At 39.3% G+C, this 21,076-nt stretch overlaps 1 protein-coding gene across 2 annotated transcripts in view; it reads left to right on the forward strand.

Annotated features, from left to right (window-relative positions):
* The window catches only part of fbln1 (fibulin 1), a 104,653-nt gene that overhangs the window by 56,631 nt on the left and 26,946 nt on the right, over window positions 1–21,076 (forward strand). The window contains exon 15 of one of the 2 annotated variants that reach the window (XM_008111382.3): window positions 9,334–9,786. The exons of the other annotated variant lie outside the window; for it this stretch is intronic. Coding sequence (XP_008109589.1) covers window positions 9,334–9,688 — 355 coding nt within the window. The 3' untranslated portion in view covers window positions 9,689–9,786. Of the gene's footprint in view, window positions 1–9,333; window positions 9,787–21,076 lie in introns of those variants that run through there. 2 annotated transcript variants of the gene reach the window in all.

A 21,076-nucleotide genomic window follows, 5' to 3' on the forward strand; every position in this document is an offset into this window, starting at 1 on the left:
ATCTAAATTATATTGTTTAATTTTTTAGGTATGTAAATGCCTAGGTATTTTAACTTCTTTCCCCCCAGTTTACCCCTAGAATAGATTGGGCTTCTTTTCACTCCTTCCAGTTCAGGTTTTTATGTAAAATTTCTGATTTTTCAATATTAATAGTTAGGCCTGAGATCTTTTAATTTTTTTATTACTTTTGTTACTACCTTTACCGAGTCCTCCATTGTGCCTATTAGGACTATCGTGTTGTCTGCGTATAAATTAATTTTTATTTCTTCTCTATCTATCATATACCCTTTTATACTTTTGTCTGATCTAATTAGGTGAGCTAGAGGTTCTATTGCTAGGGCGAAAAGTAGTGGGGAGAGAGGGCAACCTTGTTTGGTTCTGCTTTTTATTTCAATAGTTCTTGAATTTGATCAATTTACTATTACTTCAGCTTGTTGATATGCTAGTTAAATCAGATCAAACATGGTAATTATGGGTCATAGACTGGGGGCCCTTTCAGACATACTAAGGTCCAAATCTTTACAAGTGTTTTTAAAACCGGGATTAAACTGAGTAAATTCGGTTTACTCCAGTTTGAAATGGATTAGCCTGAAATGTCATCTGGACACCTCAGGCTAATCCGTTTTTTAGCCCAAGTTTAGGCTGTGTAGAAGGGCCCTGGAATGAGTGACAATGAATATGGTATGTTATTTTTTATATCAGGCTGAAGACAGTATAAGATCATTGCCTAGTTACAGCTGTCATTTTGTAGCCATACTTTAGGATAAGGGGCAGGCTTTGCGGAAGTGTGGATGGGATTGTGGGGAGTCTGTGAGTTTTAAAGGCTATTTTAAGTGTATCTATTGTATTTTAATCTGTTTTTATCCCAATGTTACTATTTAATTGTTTTTAACTTTTGTATTGTGCTTTTTAACCTTGACTAAGTGTGGAATTATTAGCCTCCTTGAATCTCTACAGGGAGAAAGGAGGGGTATAAATGAAGATGATGATGATGATGATGATGATAATAATAATAATAATAATAATAATAATAATAATGCTTTAGTGGCTTTACAGAGGAAAAGTTTAACACTGTTGAAATAATTTAAAGAAAGGAAATAATATCGGTTGTCTGCAATTCATATCTTCTCTTGCTGGCACAGTCTTATTCTTTCACTTATATAAAATGCACAAAAATATGGAGGTCAATTTTGTCTTTTTTCTGAGCTAGTTTTTGCAGTGGGGACACAAAATGTCCTCTATTCATAGAAGCAGCTGCTCTGTTTTGAGCCAATTCCACAGGGGGGAAGTTTTACTAACATCATAATTTTGACCTGAGCCATTTTTTTTCTAACATCATATATATTTGAATCCAGTATTTCTGGGCCCTTTACAGGCTCATACACATTTCCAACTTATTAGAAGATCTCAGAAAGCCTCTCTGGCAGCATCTTCCATCTACAGATCATCTTGTAATGTTTTTCTTACTTTGAGTAATGAATTTCAAACTCTTTGTTCAGTTTTTCCACATTGTTACAGCTGAATGTGTGTATCTATATTTGTGTCCTATTTAACCATACAATTTATCACTTGTTCCTCCTCCAGGACATGTTTATCTTATCTGAGAATCAAACTGATAAGAGTTTATTCTTCTGTAAATCTTCGTATTTTATATTGTAGCGTGATTGATATTTTTGATGTGAGAAGAAGATTGTGGGAATCATAAAACGAATCCTGCAATTTCCCCCAAATATTACTTGTTTCCTTTCCAGATTAGGTGTATAACAAACTGTAGATCAGTGGTTCCTAACATTTTTTGATCAGTGACCACTTTGATTTTTTTGTTGTTAGCAGGGACAACACGGATCAAGAATAAACTGTATTAATCTAAAATAAATGTCAATCAAAACTTTTAACATATTTTTAAAGAGCATAAGATAGCGCAAGGTGATTCCTCAAATTTTAGTATAAAAATTGCTTTTTTACACCAAAACTCCTCAAGAGAATTCAAACGTGTCCTTGCAGTTTCTATCATTTTGAAATGTAATGAGCTCTTCCTGGATTTCTTTTGCAACCTTTCCAACATTTCAGTCATCATTAAATACGTCAAAAATTATGAATATTGAGGACTCACGGTCAGTAGAACTACTGGAGACTTCAAATCGCTAAACAGTAAAACAAAATAACTGACACAGCCGAGCAAGACAAAAGAATGTGTGTGACTGGCTGACACTGGATGGCATGAGTAGGTGACATGTAACTTCTTGGCCTCCCAGACTTGCCTAACCTACTTGCCAGGGCTGCCTGCGTAGCAATAGATTAATTAAAATGGATAAGGTTTAAAATTTTAAATGGTGTGTGGACCATATTTTAGTTCTTAAGGACCACTGGTGGTTCGCAGACTACTGGTTGGGAACCACTGTTGTAGAGGGTCTTGTTCTTGTCCTGAATTAGCTTTTTAATTATATAGTGTTTTAATTACGTAGATCAATTATACCAGTCAGTTGAACAAAGCAAAAAGTTTCCAATGCAGCAGCCATTTGGGAATGCAACAACGTTAGATTTAAAATGCAACATACTGTGTGATAAAGGAAATTTTCTCTTATGTCTATTTGTAGAGTAATTAAATGTAGTACAGCTGAACAAATAATTTTTTCCCCTTGTGTGTGGTGCATCTCTTCAAGTTGTCTGCCAACCTATGAATCGGGATTTTCTTAGAAACCCTGTTTTACTGGTCCCTTCCTCTGAAATATGGCCTATAGCATCTGGAATTCGTTGGTGGTCTCTCATCCAAGTATTAACTTGGCCCTGCTTAGCTTCCAAGATTGAATGAGATTTTTTTGTTTTGTTTTTAATGTGTTCAGGCTCTCTTGCTTTCTCTTACCATGCCCTAAATGCTGCTAGATGGGAAGATAATATATTGGTGAAATGTGTTTCCTGTTTTGTCTTAGCACTAGACTTTTGTATAAAGTCTAGAATACATATATAGTATACTAGCTGTGCCCGGCCACGCGTTGCTGTGGCAAAGTGGTGGTGGTATTGGTTAAAAATTGTTGTGTAATTTTTATTTGATGTTATTTGCATTTTTAAATTAATTTTATTGTAAGATATCTTTTTATTTATTATATTTTATTATTTTCTTGTATTATTTTTAGTTATTTTCTGTTATTATAGTATTTTATTGTATTAATTTTTTAGTGTTTTTAATTATTTTTTAGTGTTTTTTATTATTTTTTATTGGGTTGCTTGGAGACCAAGTGGGCAGAGCTTAGCCTTCTAACTGGCAGCAATTGGATAAAAGCAATTATTCCTCTCTCTCTAATTAGGACTTTATTTTTCTTTTCTTTTTGTTGTATCAACCTAGAGCCGTGGATGTTGGGTTGTGTTGTCAAATTTCGAGGTTGGGGGGCCTGTAGTTTTGTTGTTTTGTGGGTCGCCATGATGCCATCACTCTTATATATATAGATTTTGAGTGTGCTTTTGTGTCTGTGTATGAGAGAAAAAGAGCGCAAGAGCTGGAAAGATTGACAAATATAAAACCGAAAGTTAACCACATTAAATTGGTTACAGTATAATAATGAAAACATTAAAAATAATAAAACAGCAACAACTAGAAAGAGTTCCATATTTCTCAACTTCTTTAAAAAGTTTCAAACACTTGGGGGCTCCATTCCACACTTTTCAATTTATCTTGTTCTTGGGGTAAGAAACTTTAGGACTAAAAGCAGGTTTTTCCATACAAAATGATGCTCCTCTAAGGCCATGACCTGGAATTAATACATTTTGCACTAGTGAACCTAAAACAACTGACACTGTTCCACAGAAACTTAGGAATTACCATTGTTGAGAAGTTTTATAGCAAGTCATTGAAACTTTCCATTTCTTCTATAACATTGTATATGAATGTAAAAAATTCATTCTTTTTTATCTTCTGGAATTAATTTTTTAGTGTTTACATAACCCAAGATTTAACTTTTTAAAAAATGTATCATGTTATGTGGCTCGGAGTTAAGCCAGGTAAAAAATCCCAACAGTAAAGCTAAAATAATCCAAAATTAAACCCACAAATCGTTTTCTTTTATAATCATATTTATATTTCAGGTTCATGTGGTTTATATAATTGTTGCTATAGGAAATCTTATCCTCTCCACTTAGCTCAGCAATTGTCCCCACTTCCATCTCTGTCTTCCAGCTTCTTGAGTTTCTCCCACTGTGTCACCTAGAGATAAATCAACGTGCCAGACCAATCCATAGGAGAAAGTTGTGGGTTTGGACTCACAACTGTGGTGGTTTCAGTTTGCTGGCTCCCCATTATTAAGCTGAAAGTCCCAACTGGCCCACGACTTGCTTGCATCTGCTTGTATGAGAGTAGCAGCTGAGCACCAAAAGTGTATAGGTGTTTTATTGCTAATTACTGATAGACATTGTGATGTATAACCCATGACTAAACATGGGTCTCCAAAACCAGTTTTCTCTACAAGCTAATCTTTGTGGCTACAGGATGAAATCATTAGGACATGTTTAAGTAAACCAACAGTGAAGTGTGTGGGGAGTGTGTTGGGATACCAGATGATAAGATAAAGAGATTGATTATTTATAACTCTGATTTCCTAGCCACAGACAGATCTGCTTCCAACAATATATTTCAGACTCAGCAGAATAATGCTCCCCTACCCCCAAATCTCAGTGTTATTTTGAATCTCACACGTGCAAGAAAGGCACACATTATATATTCTTTTGCAATTCTATTTGAAATCCATGGCAGAGTGGCATCACAGAAGTATCACCTTTCCTAGTTCTCCTAACTACTTCATCACATTTACTAAATTCCACGGAGTCCTACACTTAAAATCTGGTAACCCACTATGTTCATCTCATTAGGTTGGGTTCAAGTGTAGGAGAGATCATTCTTTCCGTATTTTAAGTGTGGGGGCCAGCATTCTTTTCAGACATTTGAGGAGGTGGTTGGGAAATGGATTCTTGGGGAATGATCCAGATGAATGGCCAATCCTGTAATGTGATGGCATCCGTTGCTCTCAGGTTTAAAATGAAATGTTTCCCCAATTTGTGGGAAGGGAAATTGTGGGAGGAGCCAAAAGTATCCTTGTTAGGGGAAATTCCGTTATTACCTGCCTGACTAATAATAATAATAATAATAATAATAATAATAATAATAATAATAAAGAAAAAGGTTTGGATCATTGATGTTGCCATCCCAGGTGACAGTCGCATTGACGAAAAACAACAGGAAAAACTCAGCCGCTATCAGGACCTCAAGATTGAACTTCAAAGACTCTGGCAGAAACCAGTACAGGTGGTCCTGGTGGTGATCGACACATTGGGTGCCATGCCAAAAGATCTCAGCCGGCATTTGGAAACAATAGACATTGACAAAATTACGACCTGCCAACTGCAAAAGGCCACCCTACTGGGATCTGTGTGCATCATCCAAAAATTCATCACACAGTCCTAGACACTTGGGAAGTGTTCGACTTGTGATTTTGTGATACGAAATCCAGCATATCTATCTTGTTTGCGGTGTCATACAACAACAACAACAACAATAATAAAAAACCTTTATTTATGTACTGCTCCATCTCCATGAGAGGATTCAGGGCGGTTTCCAACATGTGTGCAAAAAACAGTCAATAGTCAAAACATCATATAGCAGCATGAACATAACAAACATAATAAAAACAACATCATAAGATAACAGTAAAAAAATAGTTCAATTAAAATGGACACAGTTACAGATCCAACAGTATAATGAATGCAGCTGGACCTTACTTTAAATGCCATGTCTCCATGAGATGGTCTTGGGAGTTGCAGTTTCCCAAGATCCAAGGAGATCCTTCTCTGGATACATATGCACTAGAGAATAAATGCAGTCGAGATCCACTTTAAATGCCATTACAGTAGAGTCTCACCTATCCAACATGAATGGGCCGGCAGAACGTTGGATAAGCGAAAATGTTGGATAATAAGGAGGGATTAAGGAAAAGCCTATTAAACGTCAAATTACGTTATGATTTTACAAATTAAGCACCAAAACATCATGTTTTACAACAAATCGATAGAAAAGCAGTTCGATACATGGTAACGTTATGTAGTAATTACTATATTTACGAATGTAGCACCAAAACATCGCAATGTATTGAAAACATTGACTACAAAAACACTGACTACTAAATGGCAGACTGTGTTGGATAATACAGAATCTTGGATAAGCAAAGGTTGGATAATCAAGACTCTACTGTATTATTATTATTATTATTAGTAGTAGTAGTAGTAGTAGTAGTATGACACAGAGTAGAAGTATGCTGGATTTCGTTTCACAAAATCACAAGTAGAACACTTCCCAAGTGTCTAGGACTGTGTGATGTATTTTCGGATGATGCACACAGATCCCAGTAGGATGGCCTTTTGCAGTTGGCAGATTGTAATTTTGTCAATGTCTATTGTTTCATCATCATCATTATTATTAATAATAATAGTAGTAGTAGTAGTAGTAGTAGTAGTAGTAGCAGCAGCATTCTATGTCTCCATACTGTGCAGTCCTGGGAATTATAGCTTCCCTAGGTTCATACCCTTCTCTGGGTGCATTTACAGTATGGAATAAATACTCTTGGACCCCACTTTAAATACCATAGCTCCATAGCATGCGTTCCTGGGAGTTATAGTTTCCCAAGGTCCATACCCTTCTCTAGGTGCATCTGTACTGAAGAATAAATGCAACAGTGACCCATTTAAAATTATTATTATTATTATTATTATTATTATTATGCCATGTCTCCATGCTGTGCAGTCGTGGGCATCATAGTTTTCCAAGGTCCATATACTTCTCTCGGCGGATTTACAATATGGAATGAATGCCCTTCACCCCACTTTGAATGTCATGGCTCCATGCAATTGAGTCCTCCTGGGAGTTATAGTTCCCCAAGGTTAATACTCTTCTCTTGGTGCATCTATACTGTGGAATGAATGCAGTTGGACCTTACTTTAAATACCATAGCTCCATACTATGCAGTCTTGGGGGTTTCCCAAGCTCCATACCCTTTTCTGTGGGGCAGCAATGCAAAAGTGCAGTGCCACTTTTCCTCCCTCCCTCCTTGCCTCCTTCCCTGGTGGGGCAGCGGAGAGACATGTAACATGACATTTCAAAGAGAAGATTTTTTTCCAACAAAGAACATGGGAGGAGGGATGGTTGGTGGGGCCAAATCTCTACAGTGTGATGGCCAATGAACTGAAAGAATACTGAGTTCAACTGAGTCACACTTTTTAGATTTAACAGTGTGGTGAAGGTAGTGAAATCATCTGTTTTATTTCCACACGAAGTATGACTGAGCGCCACTCTACCAAACACTTGACCTGGTTCAATGTGATGAAGTAGTAAAGGGGAGTATTTTTCTAGCAATATGGGTTGCGTTTTTCGGGAAGAGATCAAGGGTTTGCCAAAAGGCAATATTAACCAGGCTATCTCGGACTTGCAAGAAAAATGCCTATAAAGTAGCCATCTTTTTATATGGAAGAGCTAATGAGATACATAGAAAACAGTCATAGAATTTTGTAGCATGGGTTTTTTCAGAGTATAAAGATAGCCATTAGAAGGGGAAATCCTGTTCAGTGTGGAAGGTAAGTAAAATAGAGATGATCAGAAAGTTAAGATTGATAAAATATCCAGTGGTGGCAAAATTTGCAGTTTATATGTGGTTAGTATCAAAATAATATTTGAGCTGTTTGCCCACTAATCTCAACCTTCTTGCTTGGCTCAAGAATCTGAATTTATGTAATATTCTAATTTGTTTTAGCATCTTCAAAGGAAACAAGGCTAGTTTCTAAGAATGACCAAGGACATTTTGGAGAAGCTATATAGTGTAGCCTTCCTTTTCTCTTTCCCTGCTTCTACTCACTATAGCTCACTTTCTGCATGCAGACAAACTTGATATTTGACATGGTTACTGGAAGAAATGACTAGTGTCTGTGTGTGTATATGAGGTTTTTCTCTCTTCACAAACTTTAGTGTTCAAGTCAGTGTACAGATCTAGATCGAGAGTGGCAACCATTTCCTGGTTGGTACAAATTATAGAGGTAATCTTACATTGTGTTGTCAAAGGCTTTCATGGCCAGAATCACTGTTGCTGTGAGTTTTTTTGGGCTGTACGGCCATGTTTCAGAAGCATTCTCTCCTGACGTTTCACCCACATCTATGACAGGCATCCTCAGAGGTTGTGACGTCTGTTAGAAACTAGGCAAGAGGAGTTTATATACAGTAGAGTCTCACTTATCCAACATAAACGGGCCGGCAGAATGTTGGATAAGTGAATATGTTGGATAATAAGGAGAAATTAAGAAAAAGCCTATTAAACATCAAAATAGGTTATGATTTTACAAATTAAGCACCAAAACATCATGTTATACAACAAATTTAAAAGAAAAAGTAGTTCATTACACATAAATGCTATGTAGTAATTACTGTATTTACGAATTTAGCACCAAAATATCATGATATATTGAAAACATTGACTACAAAAATGCGTTGGATAATCCAGAACGTTGGATAAGTGAGACTCTACTGTATCTGTAAAATGTCCAGGGTGGGAGAAAGAATTATTGTCTGTTTGAGGAAAGTGTCAATGTTGCAATTGACCACCTTGATTAGCATTGAATACCCTTGCAGCTTCAAAGCTTGACTGCTTTCTGCCTGGGGGAATCCTTTGTTTGGAGATTATTAGCTGGCCCTAACAAGAAACAATCAGGGCCAGCTAATCCAGCTGCAAGGCTATTCAATGCTAATAAGGCCAGGAAACATTGGTATAAAGGCTTTAGAAGGTATTGTGCCAAATGTTTGGGATGAAAAGATTCTTTTCCCTATACTGTAGGTGTAAATTTCCTCCTAGCCATTGTGGCTATATACTCTGGTTTCAAATGCACCTTACTTCTAACAAAAGGTGCCCCAAAATACCCTTAAGGATAATATTTTTTCATTTCAAGATAAGGTTAGTGAAGGACTCATGCAACCTGTGGGCTATCTGTCATCCCCTCTGGACTAGAAGATTTTCACAATTCTCTGGGTCTAGAGACATAGGGATTATGTTAGCACTTGACTATGGATGTACTATTTATATGAGCTGTGCCAGCTCTGGGGCTCTCCAATCTGCCATAGCCTACTGTATGCCAAACCTAAAATCTGCCCCTAAACTGTGCTCTCTGTTATGTGGGGCAACTGCCTTGAAAACATGGTGAGTGCAAATAGTCTTGGCTTCCCTTCTCTTTGCTTTCTTCTCCTCTATTCTCCTCTTGGTAGAATGGTTGCTAATCTTCCTCCCTTGTCTTGTCTTCTCACTTTTCTTGCAGTCGTTGCGAGCGCTTGCCTTGTCATGAAAATAAGGAATGCCCGAAGCTGCCCTTGAGAATAACTTCTTATCACCTCTCTTTTCCTACCAACATTCAAGTGCCCTTTGATATTTTCCGCATGGGCCCTACCAATGCTGTTCCCGGGGATAAAATTCAGCTCTCCATCACCAGCGGGAATGAGGAGGGTATTTTCACTGCTAAAAAAGTAAGCAGCCACAGTGGTGTAGTGACCATGGAGAAGCAAATCACAGAGCCTAAAGACCTCCTCCTGACAGTTGAGATGCAAGTCTTCCGCCATGGGACTATCAGCACCTTCATAGCAAAGCTCTTTGTCTTTGTCTCAGCACAGCTTTGATCCCTCGCATGCTACCATCCCTTGCAGTTCGTCTCACCCTGGGCAATGGCTTCTGCTTTTTTTAATCATTTTTAAAATAAAGTTTCATTGGTAAATCACTTTTTGCATGCTGTACTGGGCTTTTATTTATTACTAGCTTGGGGACCCGGCGGTGCCCAGGTTATTTGAGAAAGGCATTCTTTTCCTATGTTCCAAGTTTAGTCTAGGTCCAGGGTCAGTGGGGTTCAGTGGGTGCAGGTGAACTACAACTCCCATATGGAAGTCCATCATCCATGGTCCATCCCACTCCAAACAGTGGCAGGATGTATAGTAGGTCATGGGGACTGTATGTGTCACGCCTGTTAGAGTGAGTAGGCTGAAGCCTGTTGGTGGTAGTTTTTCGCCTCAGTGAGGGAGGCAAAAAAGTACCACCAACGTAGGGAAAAAACTCAGGGGGTGGGTAAGGTGGGGGGGGGGGGGAGTAAAAGTTTTCCTAAAGAGACCCAAAACCATCCCTAAAAGGAAAGATTAAAAATATAGTCATTATTGAAGTGCTCATTCATTGGAGGTGAACTATAAATCTCAGTACCTACTACTCCCAAACTTCCAGGCCAATTCCCCTCCAAACCCACCAGTAGTCAAATCTGGGCATATCGGGTCTGCATGGCAAGTTTGGCCCAGACCCATCATTGTTTGGGTTCATAGCATTCTGGGTGTATGTGAACTACAACTCCTCTAAATTCCCCAGTAGGAGTTACAGTGCTCTGACTTGATGCAGGGTGAACTACAACTTCCACCATGTGCAGTTAATCCCCAAACTCCTCCAGTAAGTTTAGTTGCAGCTCAGTTCTTCGACAACACATTCAATTCTTCTCTGTTTATTATGCAGAGAGATTTGAAAGGGATGGGCAGTGGGCAGGGCCATGCAAATTTTACAGCAATGGAGAACCCTGGGATGCCTGCCTGTGGTGGAAGAAAAAGCAAAATCTAGGATGAAATGGTCCCCAAATGAAATCATTCCTTGGGTGGTGGGCCATAGTGTTTGGGAAGAACATTGGCAGGGGCTGGGCTACATGTTCATGGAGCTCGCTGTAACTGTAATGTCAGTGCAAAGAGGTGACTTGCTGGATTCTGAGGCCTGGGAAGTATAGCCTGTTTGTGGAGGCCAGAGGCTGTCTGTGTGAGCAGACACCCGTGCCACATACACACACATGGGTTTTTACTTTTATTATGGATTTAGATTTAGATTAGATTTAGATGGATTTAGATTAGATAGATTGAACATTTTAAAAATCTTCCATTTTATTTGTTTAGGGGCTTTCATGTTATACTATTATAGTGGCTACATCCTGGAGTTTGTAGTGTGCTGTGAGACACATCTCACAGTAAATAAATACGGTAAATAAATAAATAAATAAATCGATATAGCTGAGATCTGAATAGACATATCTGGGTAGAAATAGGATGTACGTACTAAAGAATTCTGTTCATATATTCATTGGCAGGAGTCTTAATCGATTTGCTACAATTGGGTGGATACTCAGTATCTATAGAACTGCAACTGTGACCACATATTGCAGATTTTTTCCCCCAATCAACTAAAACAAAAAGAATGAAAGAAATGAAAATCACCAGAAGCAACCCTGTTTATGAAATGGGAAGTGGGGAGGAAAATAACCAGCGAAAATTGAAAAAATTGTTTTCCTCCTACAGCCCACTTTCCACCCTTATAAAATGGACTATTCTCTCTCTCTCTCTAGCACCCCCTTGTGGCCTCCACCCGGATAATGGAACAGTACCCTCTCTAATAGTAGAAAAATCATTTTGTTATAGAGTTTATGAATATGTTAGCTTAGCAACACAAATAAAAATGCACATAGTGCAACCCCCAATTGTAATGGGATAAATGTGAAATTAGATATACCAGCAGATTAGGTATAAAATAGAATGGAACAGATCTAATCATGGAATAAGGAGACAAACTGGATTAGATCTATCCTTAAGTTAAAGGTAAAGGTTTCTCCTGACGTTAAGTCCAATCATATCTGACTCTGGGGGTTGGTGCTCATCTCCATTTCTAATCCGAAGAGCCGGCGTTGTCCATAGACATTTCCAAGGTCATGTGGACTGCATGGAGCACCATTACCTTCCCGCCGGAGCGGGTACCTATTGATCTACTCACATTGGCATGTTTTCAAACTGCTAGGTTGGCAGAAGCTGGAGCTAACAGCAGGCGCTCACTCCGCTCTCAGGATTTGAACCTGGAACCTTTCGGTCTGCAAGTTCAGCAGCTCAGTGCTTTAACACACTTCACCACCGGGGTTCCCTTAGATCTATCCTTACATTTTAAAAATATTCACTATGACTACAATCCAATTCAGAGTTATTTGAATTCAAGGGCATTACATTATAGCTAATGTATGTGTATGACTGCACTTTTCTAGCTTTACTATCTTTTAGTACCTTTAGTTCTGGTGCTCTTAGTTCATCCATTTTTATTTTCAGATCACTTTTAGTATAAAAATATCTCTATCTATAATCTGCTTGGTGTTTTTAATGCTGTGTATGCCATATTTTTATTTGTTCTTGTGAGCATGCATTGATTTCTGTGTTCTTGTCTATACAGTTGTTTCTATGTTATTAAAAAATCTGAGTGACCCATACAAAGTACTGCTTTAGGTATGAATAAATTGACTGTGGGTATAATTAATGCAGTTTGAAAGCACTTGAACTACCATGGCCTCAATACTATGGAATCCTGGAAGTTGTAGTTTGGTGAGGAATTCCTACTATTTGGCAGATTACGACTACAGACCTTGTAAAATTACAGCTTCCATAATTCTATAGCATTGAGCCATGGCAGTTAAAGGGGTTGTCAAAGTATTAATTTTACAGTGCAATTCCATCCAGGTTAAATAGCAGATCATCATAGGCAATCACTCATAAAATAATGATGATGATGATGATGATGATGATGATGATGATGATGATGATGATGATGATGATAACTTTATTTTTATACCCCGCCCCATCTACCCGAAAGGACTCGGGGCGGCTTACATGGGGCCTGGCCCGATAAAACAAACAAATAACAGTAACAAAGCAATAAAACAATTATCCCAGTAAAAACACCAACATCAATAAAAACAATCATTAAAATCAACAAGCAGGATACACTGTTAAAAACAGGAGATTAATTCGTAGATCCCAGGCGAAGGTAAAAGGTAAAGGTAAAGGTTTCCCCTGACATTAAGTCCAGTCATGTCTGACTCTGGGGGTTGGTGCTCATCTCCATTTCTAAGCCGAAGAGCCGGCGTTGTCCGTAGACACCTCCAAGGTCATGTGGCCAGCATGACTGCATGGAGCGCCGTTACCTTCCCGACGGAGCGGGTACCTATTGATCTACTCACATTGGCATGTTTTCGAGCTGCTAGGTTGGCAGGAGCTGGAGCTAACAGCGGCCGCTCATGCTGCTCCTGGGGTTTGAACCTGGGACTTTTCGGTCTCCAGCTCAGTGTTTTAATGCACTTTGCCACCAGGGCTCATAACCTAGTATAATTGTCTTCCAAGGGTGGAGTTTAGACATTGGATCCATAAGTGACTGTGGAAACCTATATTGGATCCTCATGGTCTTTCACATTGAGGATATACTTTTCCAGATGGAAGGTGATCACAAGAAGGGTTTGACTGATGTGTCTTCCTCTTGGCATGTTTTCCCCTTTTGTTCTCTATTTGTGCCTCTGCAAAATCCATAGCATCATTTGTAACAGCTGACCTCCAACGCTGGAGTGCCAAGGCTTCCCGGTTTTTAGTGTTTATACCACATTTCTTAAGATTAGCTTTCTTGAGCTGAGAAAATGACTGCTTTGCGAAATAGTGATTGGATGTTCAGACAACGTTGCCAGTCCAGCGAAGTTGATGATGGAGAATCATTGCTTCAATACTGGTGGTCTTTGCTTTTCTGATATTTGTCTGCCTGTCTTCCCAAGAGATTTGCAGGATTTTTTGACAGCAATGCTGACAGAATTGTTACAGAATCATTCTTTTCCTATCAAGGGCAAGACCCTCTACCTTGCTCTCCCTCTTAAAAAAAACAGACTACATTATCATCAACATATTGGAGTTCTATAACAGAAGTTGTTGTGACCTTATTTTTGGCTTTCAGCCGGCTGAGGTTAAAGAACTTGCCATTTGTCCAGTATTGATTTCCACACTGGTGAATGGCTTCCTATCTACAAGGTGTAGAATCATAGCGATGATGATAGAAATTAAGTTTGGGCAATAATGCTTCCCAGTTTAACATTTAATCCCAAAGATCTCCCAAGTGGAAATGAAGTTCACGAAATTTAAGTCCAAAATCTTGTTCCTTGAATCACTGCCATTTTTAAGGATGTAGGAAATAATTATTACAACACATACGTCTATTGAGACATCTGTGACACAGGTATACTTGTCTTGGAGCCAGAGTTTGCTCAGACTCTGTCAAATGCACACCCAGCCCTCAAGTTCCAAAGATACTGCACACAATGTAGTTGTGGTTACCAGTTCACGCAACAGTCATCTGTACATGATGCCAGAGCAAACTGGTGCCAAAACCCAAAGCTTAGATTGGCTTCAAAGTTTTAGAAGGAAGCCTTAAAGGCAGATATGTTTCAAGAAACAAGATTTTGGCATAGCACCTTGCCAAATCATGATGGATTGTTGTATTTTATCGACTATATTAATCTGATGCACTGTAGCCTAGATTAAATCATATGAGACAGATAATTCTATGTTACTTCTAATGGGAATGTTGAAAAAGGCATAATTATATAGCACCATTGAGGGGCTTTCCAGATGGGAATGAAAATAAGGTCACACAGACAAAAGGTTAACAGATTAAACTGGACAAACTGGGGAAAATGAAATAAATTAGTTAGCAAGCAAAATCACTAGATATGACAGTTCCATATTCTAAAATAAAAGATGGGTTTGGCCAGCTTGGGAGTTCTCCTAGACTCATCGCTGAGCTTTGAACCCCAGGTTTCGGCGGTGGCCAGGGAGCTTTCGCACAATTAAAACTTGTGTGCCAGTTGTGCCCGTACCTTGGGAAGTTAGACTTGGCCATGGTAGTCCATGCTCTGGTTACATCCCGAATAGATTACTGCAATGCGCTTTACATGGGGTTGCCTTTGAAGACTGTTCGGAAGCTCCAAATGGTCCAACGGGCAACAGCCCATATAACCCCTGTTACATCCGCTCCACTGGCTGCCAGTCTGTTACCGGGCACAATGTAAAGTACTGGCGTTAGCCTATAAAGCCCTAAACGGTTCTGGCCCAGCTTACCGGTGTGAACGTATTTCCCTCTACAAACCATCACGAAGTTTAAGATCATCTGGGGTGTGACGACGCAAGTGGCGCCATCTATGTCAAACTCTAAGTTGCAAGATTTGAATTGTTATATCATGTCTGATTTTGCTTTTACCCTGTAAATGTAGTTGGACTGATTGGTTATTTATAGCTGTCAATCAGTGTTGTTTGCACCAGTTATATCACTCCCTCAGCTCAATTGTTTGACTCCACCCTTTCCTGGAGTGGGTCAGTGTTTCCTTTTTCATTCCACCATTAAGCTTTCTACCAGATGGACGTGAGAGGGAGACTTGGCTCTAAAAGCCCTTGAATAAGTTACCTCTCAGCACCAATTCTGAGGTTCTTACCCTTGAGACTTATGTTTCATGTTCAAGGCCAACCTGAACCTTCAAATCAGTTCTTTGGCATCAGAGGAAGACTGTGTCTTCAAACATAGGCCATTTGGACTGAGGCTGAGGATTGCTTCGGGATTCACAGCCATTGAGAAAGCAGGATCTGGAAAAGCTTCTCAGCTGCAGAGCTCCTTGGACATAAAACAACCAAAGACTGTAATGTATATTTTCCTTTACCCCTTTGAAACTTCCAGCTTATTGGGATAACCTTTTGTGAACAATAAAACCAGTTCTGAGTTATCTACAGTGTTTTGGTCCTTGGGAGTTCCAGTTTCCCTAAAGGAGGGCAAGAAGCAATCCCCTGGGGAACGATGTCATGTCCATGACTCTTTCCCTAAGAGTTATAGCCCCGGGCGCGACGGCACAAGGGGAGGCCCTGCTCTTGGTCCCATGTATTGAAAACATTGACTACAAAAATGCGTTGGATAATCCAGAACGTTGGATAAGTGAGACTCTACTGTATTTATAAATAATAGATTAACATTAAACAATGGCCAAACCTAGCTTTTATTTTAGAAATATTTATTTGAAAAGGGCATTGTTTGTTTTGGTGTGTTAGATAATATCAGTTTCTAACTCCCATCAGGGTAAATTTTCCCCAAACATCTCCAGTATGTTCTGTTGCTCACAGGGAGACTGTGTGTCAAGTTTGGTCCAGGTCTGTCATTTGTGAGGGTTGCAGTGGTCTGTGGAAGGTGAATTGAGTCAAGGTACTGCAAATCCCATCATCTGTGGTCCATCCTCCCTCAAACCACACCAGGACGTATAGTGGGTCATGGGGGTCTGTGTGCCAAGTTTGGTCCAGGTCTGTCATTCGTGGGGTCACAGTGGTACTGCAAGTCCCATCATCCATGGGAAGTTTGGTCCAGCTGCATCGTTGATTGGGTTCACAGTGCACTCTGGATGTAGGTGAACTACAACTCCTATAAATTATGGTGAATTCCCCCCAAACCTCTTGTTCAGTTGCTGATCAATTCCTCTGTTTGCTGTGTGCCATAGGAAAGGGTAGGAAAGGGTTACAAGAGAGGCAGTGAGCAGGGTCATGCAAATTCCACACCAATGGAGAGAGAAAGGAACCCTGGGATGTCCATTCTGGAGGAAAAATAGAAAATCTAGGATGAAATTGTCCCTGAATGAAAGCATTCCTTGGGTGGTGGGCAGTATAGTGTTTGGGGAGGACATTGTCAGGGTTTGGGCTGCATGTTCATGGTGCTCACTATAACCTGCAATGTCATTGAGGGGAGTGTTTTTGGTGGCTCCTCAGCACTGTGGGTTAAAGCTGTTTATGGAGGTGGTAAAGCTGTCTGTGGAAATGGACACCTCTGCCACATACACGCATACACATTTTCACTTTTATACTAGATAGATATGGAACTGTCGTATCTAACAATTTTTCATCAACCCAGGCTACTTGGGATGACAAAGCTTGGGAAACTGCCCTGTGCTCATTCCATTTGGATTAAGGGGTGATACGTGTCTCAGGATAGCATTTTCAGTGGCTGGGTGTGGACCTGTATTTGCACAAGGATCAGATTGAAACAGCTATACTCAAATGAGATTCTCAGATTTAGTATCCCTCAGGAGGAAACCTAAACTAACAGCTGGAGCTTGGATATAATGAGATGTTGGTGCTGCTCTGCACAGAAGGCCAAGGCGAGTCTCTAGTATTTCTGATATACAGTAGAGTCTCACTTATCCAACCCTCGCTTATGCAACGGTCTGGATTATCCAACGCATTTTTGTAGTCAATGTTTTCAATATATCGTGATATTTTGGTACTAAATTCATAAATACAGTAATTACTACATAGCATTACTGCGTATTGAACTACTTTTTCTGCCAAATTTGTTGTCTAACATGATGTTTTGGTGCTTCATTTGTAAAATCATAACCTAATTTGATGTTTAATAGGCTTTTCCTTAATGCCTCCTTATTATCCAACATATTCTCTTATCCAACATTCTGCCGGCCCGTTTATGTTGGATAAGTGAGACTCTACTGTACTGATATATCCCTACCTCTCTCTCCTTGTAAGAAGTTTCTGGGTCACAAACACCTATAATCTGTGGAAGACCATTTGTCTGTGTTGCGGATTCATTACTGCATCCCTGGCTAGATGGTCTAGCAATCTGAGTTTTAAAAAAGGAGGAGGCATATTTGACCAAATGTTGTGGTTTCTTTTTCAGGTGTTAGTACAATGGTGTGACTTTTGCCACTTCAAAGCAACTCTGGCTATTTTAATACTGCATCTTCTGGTCCACAGAATGAGTTTACTGCCAGAGCACAAAATACTGTCAAAGTGCAAGGGAACGTGGGAAAACAGTGAGGAGTAGCGGTGAGCAAAATGCAGAAATCCGTTGTTTTTGTTTTGAAGCCCCCCCCCCCCCCCGGGGGGTTCAGTTTTCAAGAAGATTCTTCCCAATATGGAAACAAAATTCCAGATCCCGAATTGCGAATCCAAACAAATCCCTTCAAAATAGCTCCCAGAATCTTTCTAAAAACAGAACTGGGGGTGGCACACGGATTTCTGGCATTTCACACACCTCTAGTGAGCAGTATGGGAAGTTTTTTTTTTCCGTGTCAGGAGCAACCGGAGTTGCTTCTGGAGTGAGCGAATTGGCCGTCTGCAAGTACATTGCCCAGGGAACGCCCGGATGTTTTGATGTTTTACCATCCTTGTGGGAGGCTTCTCTCATGTCCCCGCATGGAGCTGGAGCTGATAGAGGGAGCTCATCCGCACTCCTCCTGGGTGGGATTCGAACCTGGCAGCCTTCAGGTCAGCAACCCAACCTTCAAGTCACGAGGCTTTTATCCCCTAGGCCACCGGAGGCTAGTCAGAATAAATTATCTTTGTTGAAACTTGACACCAGGCCATTTTCTTCCTTCTGCATGCCATTCTTCTACAACAGTGGTTCCCAACCTATGGTCTGTGTACCACCAGTGGTCCTCAAGAACTAAAATATGGTTTGTGGCTTCACTATCACTATACCGTTGCAACGAGAGCGACTGGTCTTGTGAAAGTCTCTTATAATGCCGACAAGGTCTTAGCCAGACCTCGGGGGGGGGGGGGGAGGTTAAAGTTCAAAAAGCCCCTGAAATGTGTCATGTTGAAAAAAACCTGGTTTAGTCATAAATTCGTTCACCATTTAAAATTCGTGAGTAAACCAGGTTTTTGGGGGGGGGGGGTAATTCCACTGGATAGACCACCACATCAGCTCTAGATTGTTAAACATAGTTTTTTGTGGGTGACTACTGGATGGCATATGTTCTGTATCAGTAACATGAGCTGATGTGGTTTATCCAATGCAATTTTCTGAATCAGCACCCCAAATAACCAAACCGAATCTACCCTGTTTCCCTGAAAGTAAGACATCCCCAAAAAATAAGACCTAGTAGAGGTTTTGCTGAATTGCTAAATATAAGGCCTCCCCTGAAAGTAAGACCTAGCAAAGTTTTTGTTTGGAAGCATGCCCAATGAACAGAACACCAGAGCATGCAGGATCGGTAAATGTACATAATAATAATAATAATAATAATAATAATAATAATAATAATAATAATAATAATAATACATCACACAGTCCTAGACACTTGGGAAGTGTTCGACTTATGATTTTGTGATACGAAATACAGCATATTTATCTTGTTTGCTGTGTCATACAATAAAATAATAATAATAATAATAATAATAATAATAATAATTTTATTTTTATACCCCGCCTCCATCTCCCCAGAGGGACTTGGGGCGGCTTACATACCAGTTGTATATGTAAATAATGGTAGTAACAAGAAATTCTTGACAGGAGTCACAGTTTGTCTGTTTTAGTTATGTTGGTTTGTGATGACAACTACTGTACAGTATAGAATAAATGTTCATTTTTTTTTGTTCAACAATGAATATGAATTCTTCTTCATGGAAAAATAAGACATCCTCTGAAAGTAAGACCTAGCGCATCTTTGGGAGTAAAAAATAATATAAGACACTGTCTTATTTTTGGGGAAACACGGTAAAGTTGACCAAAATTCATAACCCTTTTAGTACTAATGTTGGAGAGTGGTCCCTGGTCAAAAAAAGATTGAGAACCACTGTTCTACAACAAATATTGCTTTTTGGTTCTATACCTTCTCTTCTTCTCTGACATATATCCAAATCTCTGCCTATTCTCTGACATTTTGTTCAACAATTTCTATGCCCTGCTTAAGTTACATGCCTCAACTCCTTGCAGATAAGAAAGTTTGGATTTGTTTGTTTGCATCCATGGAATAATGTAAGGTTTTATAGATATATTAACACAAAAAATAGAGAATTTGGGAACCTGATTTTAGAAGGAACACACAGTTTGGGTGGTCTCGTCAATAACTGGGCAAAGCTGTGGTGGTAGTCTCAGATAAGAGTATTTCATCACCTTAGGTTGATTCCCCATTTATAGCTTTATCTAGAGAAGATGGGATTTGCACCAGCTACCCATGCACTAGCTGTATACTAGCTGGACTATTATAGTTAGTGTTGTGTTTAGGGACAATGCAAACCCTTTATAGGGCTACACTTAGAGGCTATTGAGAAATTTCAGCTTGTACAGAATGAGGCTAAATGTCATGTCAGATCACATGGAAAGCAATGTTCAAACAAACCTGGAAAATTGCTATTAGCAATAAATTAATTTCATGGGTTATGATCTGATTGAAAAATCAACCATAAGGCTGCTTCAACGTGACATAAATCATGCATGAGGGGAGATGGCGTGCCTTGAATTCTGATAGTCGTTTATGAGAATTTAGGCAAAGTAACTTTTCATGCAAATTGGCTTTAGGTTATGGCTGAATAATGTTGGCAACACACACAAAAACCGTAATGAAAAGAAATCTGTTCTGAAGAGGTGGAAACTGAAATGAAATGGTTGCATATTAGTCACACAGTAATTCATTTTTCCCAGTTACTTGCTAACACTTGCTCAGTGGTTATTTTTCATCCTATCCACTCAATTACTTGGAAACAGTTCAACTAGTTATGCAAAAGATTTAGATAAAATCTCAAACCTCAAAGCATCTGCTGTGTTGGGTTTAGGGCTTTTACCTGAAGTTGTTCTTCTTATAAATGTGTTATTTTTATTCAACTTATTTTCCAACTCTCATCCTTCCTTCAAATCTCAGCTATGGCTTCTTTAAAGATGTTGATGTCTCCTTCTTGCCTGTATGCCACCATGACTTTTTTTTTAAAAAAAGAGGCTTGATAAATGATGAGGTAGCTTGTTCTATTTATTCATTCATTCATTCATTCATTCATTCATTCATATCTTGCTTTTCTCCCACGGAGTGCAGCAAACAAATGGTAAAAAGCAAACTACATGATACAAAAATACCACAACATCCCCCTCAACTCAGGCATATAAACAAAAATCAACACATTGTATAACTACATTACATAAGTATATAAATAGGTTTAAAGCCGGGCCGTGGCGCAGGCTGGTGAACAGCCTGCTGCAATAAATCACTCTGACCATGAGGTCATGAGTTCGAGGCCAGCCCGTGGCGGGGTGAGCACCCGTCAATTAAAAAAATAAAATATAGCCCCTGCTCGTTGCTGACCTAGCAACCCGAAAGATAGTTGCATCTATCAAGTAGGAAATAAGGTACCACTTATAAAGTGGGGAGACAAATTTAACTAATT

Source organism: Anolis carolinensis, chromosome 5 (genome assembly GCF_035594765.1).
Source record: "Anolis carolinensis isolate JA03-04 chromosome 5, rAnoCar3.1.pri, whole genome shotgun sequence".
Classification (NCBI taxonomy): domain Eukaryota; kingdom Metazoa; phylum Chordata; class Lepidosauria; order Squamata; family Dactyloidae; genus Anolis; species Anolis carolinensis.